General features: G+C 33.7%; 1 protein-coding gene across 1 annotated transcript; it reads left to right on the forward strand.

The window, feature by feature from the left end:
* The first annotated feature begins 13,829 nt into the window (after positions 1-13,829).
* On the forward strand, positions 13,830-15,009 carry LOC126013782 (ubiquitin-conjugating enzyme E2 variant 2-like). The gene has a single exon (XM_049776987.1). The coding sequence runs from the start codon at positions 13,838-13,840 to the stop codon at positions 14,273-14,275; it is 438 nt and encodes a 145-aa protein (XP_049632944.1). The 5' UTR covers positions 13,830-13,837; the 3' UTR covers positions 14,276-15,009.
* Positions 15,010-17,667: the final 2,658 nt, after the last annotated feature.

A 17,667-nucleotide genomic window follows, 5' to 3' on the forward strand; every position in this document is an offset into this window, starting at 1 on the left:
ATTTCATCAAATTCTACTAACATTCAATAGGTACATGGCTTATATTTAGGTGACATTATTTTGAAAACTTTGTTTTTGAGGAAGTTTGTAAAAGACAAGATGAAAGTTAATTTCAAATATTAGTTTAACATTCTGTTATCAATGAAGTTAAATTTTTTTCATATAATAGACCAAACTACATTATCTAAAGGGGGAGAGGGAGAGAGAGAGAGAGAGAGAGAGAGAGAGAGAGAGAGAGAGAGAGAGAGAGTGACTGAGAAGAAAAATGTCTTCCCCAGATGGGGGTGGGTGGGAGAGAAACTGGGGACTTTGTGATGGGAAATATACACTGATGAAGGGTGGTGTACAATGTATGACATAAAGTCTCATAAACAATTTTGTAACCACAATGTAATAAAAAAAAGCCCACATATAAAGCAAATGATGAAACAAAATTATAGTACTTATTCCTCCAAACTTTAAACTAAAATGTTTTAAATCAGTTTTTTTATCCCAGTTAATATGCCTACAAATGAGTTTTAAAATATGCCAAACTATAGTATAATTTTTGTCTTGGGTGTAATGTTCTCTAATTTCTAACATAGTTTTCGTTTTTTTAGTTTAGAAATATCAAAACTAGGGCCTAGCAGATAGTACTAGTAGGTAGGGCATTTTGCCTTGCATGCAACTGACCCAGTTTTGATCCCCACCATCCCATATAATCCTCTAAGTCTCCCAGGAGTGATCCCTGAGTGCAGAGCCAGGAGTAAGCCCTCAGCAAAGTCATGTGTGGCCCAAAAGAATAAAATAAAAACATTAAAATATCTGAACTACTTTAACATTTTATTTAAGAATTTTTGGAAGAACTTACATTTTCAAAACATAAGTTCCTAGCTACTTTCCTAATATGTATTATTTAACAATAATTCTGCACAAATTCATCTGAAAATTCAAAATGTAGGCACAAATTGTGAATTGATTAATAACCAAGCATAATTTGAATATGGAACTCTTATATATTCTTAATTCAACTGGGTTATAAAAATTAAATTAAAAATACGAAAAACATCTTAACTATTTTCTTTCCCTCTTTAGGGGGGTAGGGGTCTGCGGGGTCCTGAAGCCCCCCAGGGGGCCCGGCCAGCAGGAATTCAGTGGGCAGAGGATAGACAACTATAGATTTAGGAGGGCGGGGGAAAGCCTGAAGGGCAGAAACTTGTGAATTAAGAGAAGCAGCCTGTTTTTGAAGGCTTAAGATTTGTTTAAGATTTTCAATTTGGCCAAGTAGTTTCATTTCTATAGCTTTAAGAGGGGGAGCGGTGAGAGGAGGGAATCTGCCATGGTTAGGGACTGAGCGTCTTGGGCATTTAGAATTTTTCCCCTGGGGTGCGGGGGATCAGTGGGAGGCGTTTGAGAAGGTAGCTGCGGAGGCTGCTGAGCAGGCGGGGGGGGGGGGGGAAGACTTTTTCCATTAGGGAGAAAGACAGGAAAGGTAGTAGCACTGGTTTTTGAGCTAAGAGCATTATCAAGTTTGTTAGAGAGGTGAGACACCATGGATGTAATTGTGGTGAGTTGGGAACTCAAGTCAGAAAAGGGGGGGGGGGGGGAGAAAGCAGCAACAGTTTGTTGCTGCGTGTGGGGGAGCTGCTGGAATGCCGGCTCTGGGGAGCGACTTTCAGGCATAGAGGGCAGCAAGAGCCATGTTGGCAAGCTGGGACCTGGAAAGTGTATGCTGTACCTTTAAGGTATGAAAAGAGGCGAGGCCAGCTATAAGAGCTTAGAGATCAGGATTCCTGCCTATCTGCAAGGGCTTTGCAGCGGAAAAAAAAGTTAACTTCCCAAGAGACAAAGAGTTCAGCTTTTAGATTTTAAGCAGGAGAGCGTGTAAGGGGCTTGGGGGCCATAGGAGGTTACGGCTTGAAATGGCTCTTTGAGGCTTTTCCAATTAAAGGCTTTGTATTGTTGCAATTGCTGGCTAAGGAGGGGAGGGTGGTGAGGGGAGTAAAGGTTTTGGTGGAACAGGGACGGAGCTGAGGCTAGGGAAGTGAAGGGCTGTTTAGGATTTTGCACAGAGGGTGCAGCGGCAGAAGTAAAGATGAAGGGTCAGAAGAGGAAGGAAACTGAGAGACAGAGTCAGAGCGAGAGGGAGCCCGGGAACACTAGATTTCTGGCAAACATCATGAACAAACATTAAAAAATTACAAATATCTTTTTTGGTAACCTCTATATGTCTGCGTTTCAATTCAGACTGTATATCTCGAATGAATTTAAGCTCAGTACTCAATGCGGCACCCATGGTAGCGGATCCTATGGGTGAAGCCCCAAAAGCCAATCAGGGGCGGCGATCAGAACGACTGGAAAAACTGCAGTTTAAATTTTTGATTAAGGCTAACTCGTTTCAACGCTTACCCTGATGAGGTATTCCTGCGATTTACGAAACAGCTCCGGACTCGCCGACCTGTAGTCGTTCGGGGTGTGGCGGTGGTCTTCGAGCCCAGCGTTGGGCGCCAAAATGCGGGGTCCTGAAGCCCCCCAGGGGGGCCCGGCCAGCAGGAATTAGCTGGGAAGGCTTCTCAGACAACCGCACTTCTATTTTGCTGAGTAGAAGAACAACCACACCTGTAAAAAATCTGAGAGAGGTTAATAATAAATGGCCCAAGACATAAACTCTGTTCAAAGGCGTTTATTGGGATACAGCTTCCTCTTTCATAAGGGCAAAATATAGAGCACGAGGGGTCAGGACAAAAAAATCAGAAATTCTCAAGAATTCTTTCTGGCTCTGTGATCAAGGATAACGGACCATATTGAGGCTCTGGGGACCACATACAACACTCGGATGGAATCTGGTTCAGCTGTATATAAGGCAAGAGCTTTGTCTGCTATGTTTTACTTCTGTTCCTTAACCATCAACTTTCTTGTAGATTTCTTTTAACAAAATTAAAGGTAAAGGTATATCTTTAAAAATTAATGAGCTTATTAAAGATATATTGACATTCATTCTAAAAACTCTTACTATTAAACTTTATGAGTCTTCTCAGTTCTAAATATTTCAGAAAGTCTTCTACTGTTATGTTAATTATTATTAATAACTACTGCTGAATATGTCAATATTAAATGACCAAGCCTAAATTTTATATTACAATGTCTAAGATTTAGACAATATATAAAATTATACTGTATTATTAATTTATAAAATATTTAACTTTTATTTTAATTAAAATTTTTCATTGTTTTAGAGCCATACCCATGGCACTCAAGAGTTACTCTTGGCTATGCATTCAGAAGTCACTCCTGGAAGGCTCCTGGGATCATATGAGATGCTGGATTGAACCAAGGTTGGTAACAGGGCAGCTTCATGCAAAGCAAATGCCCTACGGCTGCACTATCACACCAACCCCCTCGAATATTCTTTAAAATAATTTAATACAATATGCTGACACTGAAATTTATGTTAAGTCATATTCAGTGGTTTAATATCTAGTGTGATTTCTTTTTCCCTCTTTCTTCTTTCACCCTGCTCAATCCCTCCCTCTCTTCTTCCTTCCTTCCTTCCTCCCTCCCTTTCTCCCTCCCTTCCTCCTTTTTTCCTCCCTCTGTCCTCCCTTCCTTTTCTCCCTTCCTTCCTCACTTCTTTCCTCCCTTCTTTCCTTACTTTCTTCAATTTTTCTTCCTTCTTTCTTTCCTTCCTTCTCTCCCTCCCTCCCTCCCTCCCTTCCTCCCTCCCTCCCTCCCTCCCTCCCTCCCTCCCTCCCTTCCTTCCTTCCTTCCTTCCTTCCTTCCTTCCTTCCTTCCTTCCTTCCTTCCTTCCTTCCTTCCTCCCTCCCTCCTTCCTTCCTTCCTTCCTTCCTTCCTTCCTTCCTTCCTTCCTTCCTTCCTTCCTTCCTTCCTACCTTCCTTCCTTTATTCCTTTTTTTCTTTCTTCCTTCCTTTCTTCTTTAATAACTTTGCTTTCCCCTGGAAACAAATTTATGGTCAATTATTTCAACAATGTGATACATGTTCTTTAAATGAAGTAAATTAATTTTAAATGACAATTTTATAGATACTTTTTGATTCATAAAGAAATTGAAATTCTCAATATAATTTGTCTTTATCCATGCATAACTGCTCACAATATCAATACCATTCACTAGAGATCTGATTAATATGGAATATATATTATCTTTGTGTGTGTGTGTGTGTGTGTGTGTGTGTGTGTGGTTTTTGGGTCACACCTGGCAGTGCTCAGGGGTTTTCCTGGCTCCGTGCTCAGAAATTGCTCCTGGTAGGCACAGGGGAACATATGGGATGCCGGGATTCGAACCAATGACCTTCTGCATGAAAGGTAAATGCCTTACCTCCATGTTATCTCTCTGGCCCTGAATCTATATTATCTTACCATAAGTTCATAGTATATAGTTTATAATAGAATTCCTCTTGTTCTTTCTATGTTTTTGGACAGATGCATAGTCATATTTTCCATCATAAATGAATATTTTCGGTGTGTGAAATTTGTTATTAGACAATTTCAATTATTGTATGAATGAAATATCAGCAATGTGCTTTGTATAATTGAGGCCAAGTTGAAGTAAACAGGTATTATTAAATCAAGCACAAGAGAATCTGATTCTATCAAGAAATATAATAAAATATATGTTGTAAAGCTGTCAATATAAAAAGTTAGAACATTAAAATATCTATGCTATTAGTAGATAATAGGAAATTGGGGGCTAGCATTTTATATTTGGTTCACTGTGGAATAATTGTGATGTATGATGTTAAAGGATATGTGTCTATATAATAACAGTATTCAGAGTAATTTCATCTCCCTAAAATTCTCCTGTGTTCTACTTATTGAACTTTCCACATTTTGCTACCCCAAGGCAACCACGTATCTTTTAAATCTATATAGTATAATCTACTCCAAAATGTAATACAATTAGAATACTATGATATATAATCAATAAAATTGGCTTGAAATCTGTAATTGAAAGCTCTTAGTATAACCATGACCATGATTTTTTTGATATTTCAAAACCTTTCTTCTTTCCTCATGCTGAGAATGACCATAGCATATAAATATAAATATTAAGAAACACTAGCTAAAACTATGTAAAATTAACATATTGCCATATATCCTATTTGTTGGTGTTAAGCTTTAATTGTATATGAGATCTTATTTAACTTTTATTTCTCAAAAGGTATATTTGTTAGGTATAGAATTTGAGGTTGATTGCCTTTTTTCCACATGTTTTAAAAGGTGTATCACTGTCTTCAGTTTTCATTATTTCTAATAATGTATCTGTGGTCAAGTATCATTTATATATTCCTCTATATTTAAAAGTTATAATTTGAAATTATAAAAATATTATTCTATTTTTTAAAAAAAGAATTTAACAATGTTTTAAGTGAAAGCCTAATCTGGCCTAAGGTCAATTTTGACTTCTTTTATTTCTGAGATTAAAATTTATAAGATATTTTGTTCTTCCAGGACATGTAAATTTATAGCATATTTTAGAGCAGTGAATTTCAAAATTTCCAAATATATATCTATTAATGCTTTAACTAACTCATCAGTCACACTTATTATTTTATCTTTGTTTTGTTTTGTGGCCACTTCCATGGTACTCAATGCTTTCTCCTGGATAAGATCAGGATACTCTGTGTGGTGCTGGGGTTCAAACTGTGTTGGCTTCATTCAAGGCAAGTGCTCTACCCACTGCACTTTTTATGGTTCCCTATTATTTGAACATTAAAACTTTTAGTTTTAGATATGACATAATAATTCTGAGAAGGATTACTGAATCATAAACTGATATAACAGCATCTAGAATTTTTTAATTTTGTTGTGTGAATGGAATAATGACAAATGTGAGGCAACCATTTTGTCTCATTATTTGATAAGAATGAGTTTTAATAAGGAGTTATAAAGAGTTTAATAGAAAAATTGCTTTATTGTGAGATAAATATGATTTTAAGTTTGAGGCATCTTCAAGTTCTTTTTAATTCATGGCTATTTTTTATTAATATGTACTTACAAAATATAAGTTTATCTACAGATAGGATATCAGACACATGTTTATTTCTTGGAAAGGATGCATAAATGGGTATGTAAGTAGATGATTTTGAAATGAACAAATTCAAAGGAAAAAAAGTCTCAAAGTTTCCATTTAGTAGAACTGTATTATGATTCTGATAAAATATTTTAATATATTTTCCATTTCATAGCATCAATTAGTAAGAGACTCTTTAGAATTGATTATTACCTCTTTTGAAATGTAAATGAACACTTGAAAGTTTAACCTTATTCAATTTTGCTGCAATAACTTTTATCAGTTAATCAAACCCACACCTGGTTGAGATATATATATGTATATCCACACTAGTGAGATGACTAGAATAGAAAAGGAAATATATAGAACTTTTTCATTTTCACAGCATTCACTGTGTCTATCAGAAAATCAACTAATTTTAGCTAGGTGAGGCCTTTTATTGTACAGTATGACAGGCTTTTTAGTATCCTAGCTTCTATCTTCCATATATGTTTCTCAGTCATTAGAGTAACTGAAAGACTCCTAAACTACACCCAAAATGGTAGAAGACTTACTAAGAAAGAATTTGAAGAAGCAAGTCAATGTGCTTGTCAAATTGACTTTATATATTTTATAAGTTTCCTGGATTGACCCTAAAACATCGCTAAAAATCTTGTTTATAAATGTATGCATAGACACAAATCTGGGTTTGATTTAATTTCATTTACTCAAGGAATACCCGATTCCAGTTTTCTAAATTTAATGTTTTTATTTACAATATCATTGTCATTTTTTGCTACTTACCAATTCATCACTAAGAGCTAAAGAAATGAGAGAAAAAACAATTTGTCTATCTCATTTAACTGATATTGTACAATATTTTATGCTTTTTCTCCATCAAACATGTTTTCTGCCACTATTTTTCCTGTTGCAGTTCAAACTATTCTGTAAAGTACTAAAATGAAAACTACACTATATATCTCTAACAATTGTTCTTTATTGCATTCTATATTCTCATTCCCTTATTTATTTAATTGGCCCTGAATGAGATTTTAAGTTACATTAACTCTTACTTGAATAGAACTTATAAGTTATGAGAAATAAATATAAAATGCTTAGCAGAACATAGTTCATATTTTATTAAAGCATTTTAATAAACTTATTATGATTTACAAAGCTTTTTATAGTTGAGTTTCAAACATAATATGATTCAGGTTCAAACCCACGACCAGTGTTGACCTCTCTCCATCAATGTTCCCCAAGTGTATCCCATACCACCTCTCCTGCCCTCAGCCTGGCCCCCAGCCTGTAAAACAGATCCATTTTACCTTTAAATGGTTCAAGTTTGGGTCTCTTGATGCCATTGTTGCTGCGTTGGGCTTGGATATTTAGTTTTGTCCTTTTTTAATACCAAAAATGTACCTGAGACTTCTTGGACCTAAATCCTCATCCTTTTATATTTTTTTTCTCTCCTCCTCCACTTAATTTCTTTGCTTCTCTTTGCTAAACTCTGGGTCCTGGGGTGTTTTTGACAACTCCTCTTGAAACCATTGCATTTTTTCATGTTATTCTAAATATCACATTTAAGTGATATCATCATGTATTGGTCCTTTTTATGGATTACTTCATTTAACATAATATCTTCCATTTTCATCCACGTTGCACAAAGTACATGATTGCATCATTCCTTACAGCCAGTATTCCTTTGTGTATATAAATGTGTATATATATATACATATATACTACAGCTTCATGATCCACTCATCTATTGTTGAACATCTAGGTTGATTCCAAGTTTTAGCTATTGTACATTCTTTTTGGGGGTGGGGGCACATCTGGTGAAGCTCAGGGGTTACTCCTGGCTCTACCCTTAGAAATCGCTCCTGGCTTGGGGGACCATATGGGATGGTGGGGGATCGAACCGCCTAGGCTAGCACTTGCCCTCGCCACCGCTCTGGCCCCGTGTGCATATATTCTTATGGATGAATTTTTTTTGTCCTGGGGATAGACACCCAAAAGTGGGATTGCTGGGCATCTGGCAGTTAAATTTTAAGTTTACTGAGACATATCCATACTGTTTTCCATAGGGGTTGGACTATTCCCACTTAAAGCATGTTTTATAAATTACTATTCTCATGGCAACATTAATAGGTTAATAGATGCTACCTAAGAATATTCCTATGGTCAAATAAATTTTAGTAAGTATGGACCAAGAAATTATATCAGTGCAGCTTTCCATAACTTGTACTGTGTGGGTATGGTAGGATCTCAATGCAGGGATGAAGAATGCTTTCAGTGTTTCTCAACTGTATTTGTTTGTTGAGTTAACTTTCTTACTTATTATTAGAATAGAAAGAAAATGATTATAGTTTTCATACCACTTAATCTAGGGAAATACAAGCTTTTGAACTTCTGTTTTTTTTTTCTTAAAGAAGAACAATACATTCCTATGAGGCAGGTATTATTTGTATCATGCACTTTATCAGTTAGACTTTATCAAATAAGAATTTGGCCTTACCTGATTTTGTATGCAGTTCTTGATTATGCTTCTGATGCAGAAAATTCAAGATATAAAACAGTTCCTGGTAAAAAAAAAAGAATTCATATAAGACATATAAGAAATGATAAGAAAAAGCTGAAACACATATTTTTAGACTGGCATTCAGGTAAATTCTTATTACCAATAGCCCTTATGAAATGGGTCTCTTCTAAACAAATTTGGTGCCCTTACTCACATAGTTAAATGCACAATAATTCATGAAATCAAGAAGATGTAAGATGCAGGAATATTTGGAAAGTTGCAGATCAGTTGCTGTCTACAGACCAAGGAAGTGAGTAGTAGTAAAAATCAATGTACTTCCCTCATTCATTCACATTGTTAGGATAGTTCTCAGTGTAGTTATTTCTCTAACTGCACTCATCACTCTATGTGGTGAGCTTCATGCCATGAGCTGCACCTTCCAGCCCTCATCTCTCTTGTCTCTGAGAATTATTGCAAAAATTTCTGTAATCATACAACTACAATCATATTTGTAATCACGGTGTTTAAATAAAGATAATTTAACAAAAAATCAAATTACAATAATCACAAAATTACTTTCTCCAAACTTTCTAGTATAACAATATAGCTATTGCTACACGTATATTTTACAGATTTACCATAAAAATATATTTTGAAGATATACAAGGAAAAATAACTCAGTTAAATTAAGCTAACTCATTACAAAGAAATCTTAAGTATCTCAGATTTCTGCAGTGTACTAAAAGTCACCTGTGTTAACCTGATGGCAATGCTAAACAATTTTTTTATTTTTTTATTAAATATATTTTTTATTTAAGTAACATGATCATATTTGTGTTACAGTTATAACCAGAACACCCTCCTTCACCAGTGCAACATTACCCCCTCCCCCCTTCCCATCCCCTACCTGCATTCGAGACAGGCACTCTACTACAGTGATTCGTTTTTAAGTTCAGTAAGTTGTATTTTTTTTCATTAAAGGATAAGAGTAATATATATATATATATATATATATATATATATATATATATATATATAGTAAAGGTGTGATAGTGGCAATCGCCAATGTTTGCATAGGTCCAGAAAAATGGAGAGAATGGAAAAAAAGTCCTTGACCTGATTACAAAAAGGCCTCACCCCAGAAGTTTATTGGCATAAGACAGACTGGGTTCCAGGCATACCAGTCTATCCAACTCCAGTCATTCTCAAGGTCTCGGTGAAACTTTTGCACACTTTAGCTATAGTTGGTATAGTGTGGCTAAACAATTTTTATTCCATTTCCATTGTGCTAATTTGCAAAGAGGAAGTACTTGCTGATCCTAGTGATATTACACAGTCTCCTCTGAGCAATCAGCAATGGAAACATGAGTTGGCAAAGTCAAAGTTTACTTTTCAAAGATTCTAATGTAGAACCCATAGACCAATATGGAAATTGCATCACTTAAAATTAAATGAGAACTTTAATAATGACAAAGATAAACTGTTAATTCTACGAGCTTCTTTCTTATGCATTGCTTAGTGTTTTGAACTAGTCTTTAAATTTCTTAACTACCAACAAGATTTATGAGAGAAAACAGGTTTTCTTTTTAATTTTGTCTCTTTGGTTGCTTTAGTTTGGTTCTGCTTTGGGGTCCATGTCTGCAATTTTTAGGGCCTACTTCTGGCTCTACACTCAGGGTTTTAATCCCTGAGTAGTTATTGGTAGTGCTCAGAGAATCAAATGAGATGCCAAGGATCAAATCCTGGTAAGCTCTTTACTAAGCAAGCACCCTACCTTTTGTATTATCTCTCTGGTGCCTCTTTTGCTCCTTTTAGCCTATACATTTTTAAAAATTAAATAATATTTGTTTATCAATCAAGAAAAGAAAATTACATTTGCCATCTAATTCATGGTAGGAGGAACTTTCCTTTATATCCTCTCCCATCTATCTTCATATCCTAATATCATCACATTTAAAAATGTCTAGTCACAAAAATGTTCATATATTTTCTTCAAAAAATCTCATTTCCCTTACAATCTGAATATAAACAACTGTATATGGAATTACATGGGTAGATTCTATAATTTTTAGTTTGTTAACTTAAAGACTTAGGGGTATACTGATATTATTTTTAATTGTATCTTTGGTTCAGCAAATAATTATTTTATCTCAGATAGCAATTAAAATATTACAACTTTTATTTATTTATTTTAAAGGATATAAAGATATTTGAAATTAGCTAATGAAATGTTAGAACTTATTTTTAATTCCATTTTCCTATTAAATTAAAATTATATTTCAAGTTCATGATTTTAAGTGTCCTATATTAAGTTTGACCTACAAGTGTAGATCTAGTGAAAAAAATTGATAAATATAACATATTTTTCTTTGTTTCTGAATTCAAAATAAGGAAGGCAAAGTAAAATATGAGAAAAATTATGGTAAGTTTTCCTATTTGGGAGAGATCTAGGAATTATAAGGAAAATATGGCAAATAATACTACATAAAATTATGATACAAAAAGAATAAAAAAAGCTACATGTATCTATAGTGGACCTTCAGATTTATTATAATATATTTTCAAGGTAAAGTCCAAACCCTTATTCATCATAGCTTACAATTGCCATGGCAACCCTAGAAAGTTGCCAAAATATGACTACAATGTGTGTGACATGTTTGAGAAATCACTCCAAAAACTACCTCTCCTTGGAAATATCATGAATGTACTGCTGCATATTAATTCACCTATAATACCTATTATACTTAGAAATTTGTTTAGAAAGGGGACTTTCTCTAAAATATTCTCACACTGGTTATTTTAGTACACCTGCCTTTAATTTTTAAATGCTACTTACTGATAAACTTTTTTCTATATTTTGAAAAATAAGTAAATTAAAATGTTACTCTCCCAAAGAATGAAGCATTTTCCTAGTATAAGATTTATGGCAACTTTACTGACATATTGTATTGATTAAAGAGGAGCTTGCTTGAAGCATCAACTCTCCATCAATAATATCTATTAGTTTACATAATTATTTTAAAACTTTAAGAATTGAGCATAAGGTACTGTACTGTAAGAACCTAGCAAATCAAATCAATGCCTTCTTATTAATGAATAATTTAATACAAACTCTGAATAAGAGATCTTAAATTGATGCAATTGTCATCCAAGTATTTCAAAATATTTGTTTTGAATAAGATAGTAAGGCTACAATTTCTGTAGATTGTTTTTCTAAATAAAACAAAAGGAACTAACAATGTTTTTAAAGTTCAATATCTTCTAAAAACAGTATTTCACTTTTAAAAAAATGTGTATGCATAGTTTCTAAAACACAAATTTTTGAGAACTTAAGGATGGTTTTATTGCCTTTAATTTATGGCCTATATCAATCTAATTTAAAATTTTTCCAGCATATTTTGTTAAACAAGTCCTCTATAAGTTAAGTACAAAGTCAAAATATTTGTAAACTCCATCTGAATAATAACTAGTTCTTTATAGGTAAATTTATGTAGTCTAAGAAAAATTAACTGAGATAATGTTGACTATTTTTATAACTATATTTTAGAATCTAAGCTTAATATATTTAAATATTTTCCTCTTACATTTTTCTATTTGATAAATATTTAAAGCAAAATAAAACTAAAATCACAAATTTATATTAAACAATTTTTATTATGAATAAATAAAACAAGTTTTATTTATAATAGCCATAATTAAAAATGGACTCAAATACCCATTAACAGGCAAATTAATAAACAACTTGTATGTCAATATAATGGACTACAATTAAAAATACATGTACTGGGGCCGGAGAGATAGCATGGAGGTAAGGTGTTTGCCTTTCATGAAGAAGGTCGGTGGTTCTAATCCAGGCATCCCATATTGTCCTCTGAGCATGCCAGGAGCGATTTCTGAGCATAGAGCCAGGAGTAATCCCTGAGCTCTGCCAGGTGTGACCCACCTCCCCACTATTGATCCATGTAAAAAAATCAAATGATTTTGAAATTAGTTTTGTACTAAATAAAATAATTTAATAAAAATATACACATTTCATTATATATATATATATATATATATAATATATATATATATATATATATATATATATATATATATATATATATATATATATATATTGGTTTTTTGGGTCATACCCAGCAGCGCTCAGGGGTTACTCCAGGCTCTACACTCAGAAATTGCTCCTGGCAGGCACGGGGGACCATATGGGATGCCTGGATTCGAACCACTATCCTTCTGGATTTAAGACAAATGCCTTACCTCCAGGCTATCTCTCTGGCCCAATGTATACATATTTTTGATGACTGAAATGTCAGTATTTTCTGGGGATAGACGTTGAAATGAGTTGAAAAATAAAATAAAAGGGATGGTGGGTTGTTATTTATTTATTTATTTATTTATTTATTTATTTATTTATTTATTCCTTCATGATTTTTTGGTTTTTGGACTAGACACAGCAAGGCTCCTGGCTCTGTGCTTATAAATTACTTCTGACAAGCTCTGGGGACCATACGGGAAGCCTGGGATCAAACCTGGACTACTTGCATACAAAGCAAATGCCCTACCCACTGTGTTATTGCTCAGGTCCCCTAGTGGTGGTATTTTTATATGTATACATGTCTACCAAAAATGATTAAGTTGCACTTTGGTGGGGGGTTGGGGGGCTCTACATCAGGCAGTGCACAGAGTTTACTTCTGACTCTGCTCAGAAATTTTTCCTGGCAGGGTTTGGGCACCATATGGGGATGCTGGGGGATCAAACCTGGCCCCAGTCCCAAGTTTACACGATTAACTATCTTATTTTTGTATTAGAATGCTTTAATAAAGGTGAAAAATAACTCCAAATATATAATTGCTAAGTATCTATTAATTATTAACTATATTCTCAGATACTTCCAACTTATATTCACTAACAATAATGCAGCATTTCTAAAGTAGATATTATTATTACTATTTCATCATTATTAATATCTCTTCCTTACAAATGAAGAAACTGCAACAAAGAAGTTTTCCATATACTCTCAATTGTCAGTTGATCTATTTTCCGAATTCAAACAGGTCACCTTAAGTGTCTGAGACACCTTTCAGTATCAGCAGCAACTCTATTTGTCTTATGAGGCTAATAAACAAGAATGACTATATTTTTGTTTTTGAGAAACAGGAGACCAAACTGAATATATTGAATCACTTATTCCTGATACAATTTGGAGTAGTCAAAGAAGAGGATTTACCTGTTAGTACAGAACAAACCTAATAAGTATTTTAGGATAGTACTTTGGATAGCATTTGTTTATCTAAAAGGGAACAGTTTTGGCTGCAGGCGAAGATGGCGGTCCCCATAGGAGTTAAGGTTCCTCGTAATTTTCGCTTGTTGGAAGAACTTGAAGAAGGACAAAAAGGAGTAGGCAATGGTACAGTTAGCTGGGACCTTGAAGACGATGAAGATATGACACTTACAAGGTGGACAGGCATGATTATTGGGCCACCAAGGACGAATTATGAAAACAGAATATATAACCTGAAAGTAGAATGTGGACCTAAATACCCAGAAACTCCTCCATCAGTTAGATTTGTAACCAAAATTAATATAAATGGAATAAATAATTCCAGTGGAATGTCCGATCCACGAAGCATACCAGTGTTAGCAAAATGGCAAAATTCATATAGCATTAAAGTTGTACTTCAAGAGCTAAGACGTCTAATGTTATCCAAAGAAAATATGAAGCTTCCACAGCCACCAGAAGGACAAACATACAATAATTAATTTTAATGGATCTCAAACTTGTCTTAAATCAACAACCTTCTATTCATGTTAATGTCTTGATTAAATATCCCAATGCAAAATACCTACGTATTAAGTAAAAGAATTCCAGCTGGCAAAACATGACCTGGACATTTATAAGAATATATATACACACACACTATGTTTTCAGGTGACAGAGAAAAGATGCAACACTTTTTTTCCTCTGTTAAGGCATTGTTATTTAGGCATAAACCTGGAGTGCTCACATATAGGATTCAGGTTTTCAAGATGAAAGCATGGTGAGAAGTGTCAGATGGCTGTGGTAGCATGTATGTTTCCAAAGTTATCACTCCAGAAGAAAACCAGAAATGGCATACTTTATCCATCTTAGTGAAAGCTAAGTTTAAATTGTCTAAAGTATCAGGTAAAATGAATATTGTCACAAATTGTGTTTTTAAAGCAGTGGGTGCTGATAAGTAGTAGTATCAAAAGTAAGTTCAGGATTGTTTTGGTACCTGTATTTATAATGATAAAAAATGTCATGGGGAGGTCAATGAATTTCTGGTAAAAGCTGTTTTTGTGTGTTATATGTAATAGACATGGTAAATATTTGTTTACAGTCTTTGACAAACCATGCATATAAGTTTTAAGTGAAATCAACAAAAAGGAAATAGGTGTATGGCAATGTGATTTTGAGATTAAATTTAGTCTTGAAATGTAAATAAAATGTGGAAATATCCTCAAAAAAAAAAAAAGGGAACAGTTTTAAATTAGTTGTTTACAGTGTTGACCATGTTGGTGACTCATACAGAACTCATGAGAGCTGACAGAATGACTATGACAGAATAGAAAAAATCATTAGAGAAAACCATGCCTAGACATATTTAGTACAGCTGTGGAAAATCAAAGAAGGAAAATAATTTTTACAGAAAGGGGGAAAATATTAGAATGGGGAGGCAAAATTTGGACAACATCAAAATTAGGAATGAAATAAGAAGTGAGAAACTGACAATCAAGAATTCTATATCCAGGGTAAGTAGTCTTCACAAGTGAAAGTGAATTAGAGATATCTATTTTTAATGTTTTATGAAAGTAATATTTGCTTATAAGGTTATAAGACTTAATTTAATGATTTATAAGATTTATAGTTTTAACTAGTACAATTTTACATTTCTGAAAAAATATGTCACCCACCACAAAAATACAAGTATCTCCTCACTGACATCCAACAGCTTTTATTTATTCCAAAACTCTCTCTTACTGCTGGCATGAGTTCAAGGGTATATTCCTTTGTTTAGTTTTTCAATATGCTATATATGTATAAAATCACTAAAATGTGATTTAAATAATAAATCAAAATAATTGTCTAATAGATTAAACTTCAAAATATGTTAAAGAAGTGTCCTAAGCTTGAAGAAAAATGGGGTAATAAGATGAAAATGTAACATTCCCACCACCCAATGAGAAAAGGGGGGGGTTCTGTTTATGACTGAAACCCAAGTAATAATCATGCTTGTTTTTGTTTTTTTGTCTTGTTTTTTTGTTTTGTTTGTTTTTGGCCACATCCGGTGACGCTCAGGGGTTACTCCTGGTTTCCGCTCAGAAATCGCCCCTGGGTTGGGGAACCATATGGGATGCGGGGGATTAAACAGCAGGGGTCTGTCCTAGGCTAGTGCGGGCAAGGCAGACACCTTTACCTCTAGCACCACCACGCAGGCCCTTTGTTTTGTTTTATTTTTTTTTGCTTGTATATCATGATACTGAAATAAAGATTTTATATATATATAATAAATTTTACTTCTCAGAATGCCCTAAGGAAAAAAAATCAAAATGTAGGGGCCGGAGTAGTGGTGCAGTGGTAGGGCGTTTGCATTGCACACGGCTGACCTAGGATGGACCGCAGTTCAATCCCTGGCATCCCATATGGTCCCCCAAGTCAGGAGCAATTTTTGAGTGCATAGTCAGGAGTAACCCCTGAGCATCACTGGGTGTGGCCTAAAAACAAACAAACAAAACAAAACAAAACAGAAAATAAAATGTAGGCCTGCTAGGAGTAGAAGAGAATCTAATAATTATAAGAAAATTAAAGGCTCATTCCCAGCACATCAGGCACATTTTACAGTTTTGTTGTCACAGATCTGATCTCATGCTTTCACTTTTGTTGGGTCTGTGGTTCATACATAGAACTCTAACATACTTCTATACCAACAATGTGTCAGGACTCTACTTACTGCCCCCATAAATTGTAATCCATTCCTCTTATGTTCCCCAAATGCCATCCCCTTCGTTTCATTGCTTTTCTATCCTTTTCAAGACTATAATTTAGGGAACACAATAATAATCTTCTCTTAATTTATATTTCTTTAATTCTTTTGCAAGTAGTTCTCAGGAATAATTTCTAGCAATGTTGAGGAGATCAAATGTGGTATTAGGGTATGAGTGAGCCATATACAAGGCCCTATTTGTTTTGTTTTCTCACCAACTCTTAATTTCCTTTAAAGACAACTGACTTTATAAATACAAAAACATATGAACATATTACATTGTTCTGTTATATTGCTATATTTTTGTTACATTCAGAAAGGTTCAAATATAAAATTGAATTGAAAAATATATATTTAACATGAATAATGTACTACTTATAGTATAAAGTACAGATATGGCAATTCTCAGAGAAATAAAGAATAAACCCATTAATAATTGTCATTTGCATATATTCTGATATACTTTCCCAAAGATAGCCAAGGTCTAAATCAGTAAAAGAAATGCTTTAAAATGCAATTATAATTTAAATAGGTAATAAATGTTCATTATCAATATGGAATAAACACAAAATGTATTGTATTTTCTAAGTCTAAACATTTGATGAGCTATGACATATAATACATCTTTGAACTACTTTACTTTGTGAATATTAACTGTAGCATTTCCCTTGGAAAGTCTGTGCTACATTGCTGGAATTTTCTTGTTTTATTTACTTTTTGTTTTGATGCTTTGGACCAATATTTATTTGCTTCATGTATAGTTCTGTATCAAGATTACAAAATCCCAAGAAATAAATGTTGAATACTTGCTGCATATGATTATTAGAGTACTTATTGAAAAAAATGTAACTATACTAAATTATGCCAATTCTAATCTACAGCAAGAAATGTACTTTCAAACAATTATCATTCTCTTTAACCATTTCTCTTAAGACCTACTCTGTTAGCTATCTGAAGATAGCTCAATTTTAAAAATTGTAATTCTCCAATCCAATAATCTAAATTGGTGTCTTTCCTATATATTAATATGATTTTACATTATCCATATAATTTCATTATTTTACAAATAATTTACAAATAATTAAAGATAATGTAATTATATTAAAATCATTTTTTGAAGAGAAATATGATAGTGTATATAACCATACA

The sequence above is a fragment of the Suncus etruscus genome, chromosome 7 (assembly GCF_024139225.1).
Source record: "Suncus etruscus isolate mSunEtr1 chromosome 7, mSunEtr1.pri.cur, whole genome shotgun sequence".
Taxonomy (NCBI): Eukaryota; Metazoa; Chordata; class Mammalia; order Eulipotyphla; family Soricidae; genus Suncus; species Suncus etruscus.

Bases quoted from the DNA above. Each gene is read 5' to 3' on its own strand.
- LOC126013782 (XM_049776987.1), top strand. From the start codon at position 13,838: ATGGCGGTCCCCATAGGAGTTAAGGTTCCTCGTAATTTTCGCTTGTTG.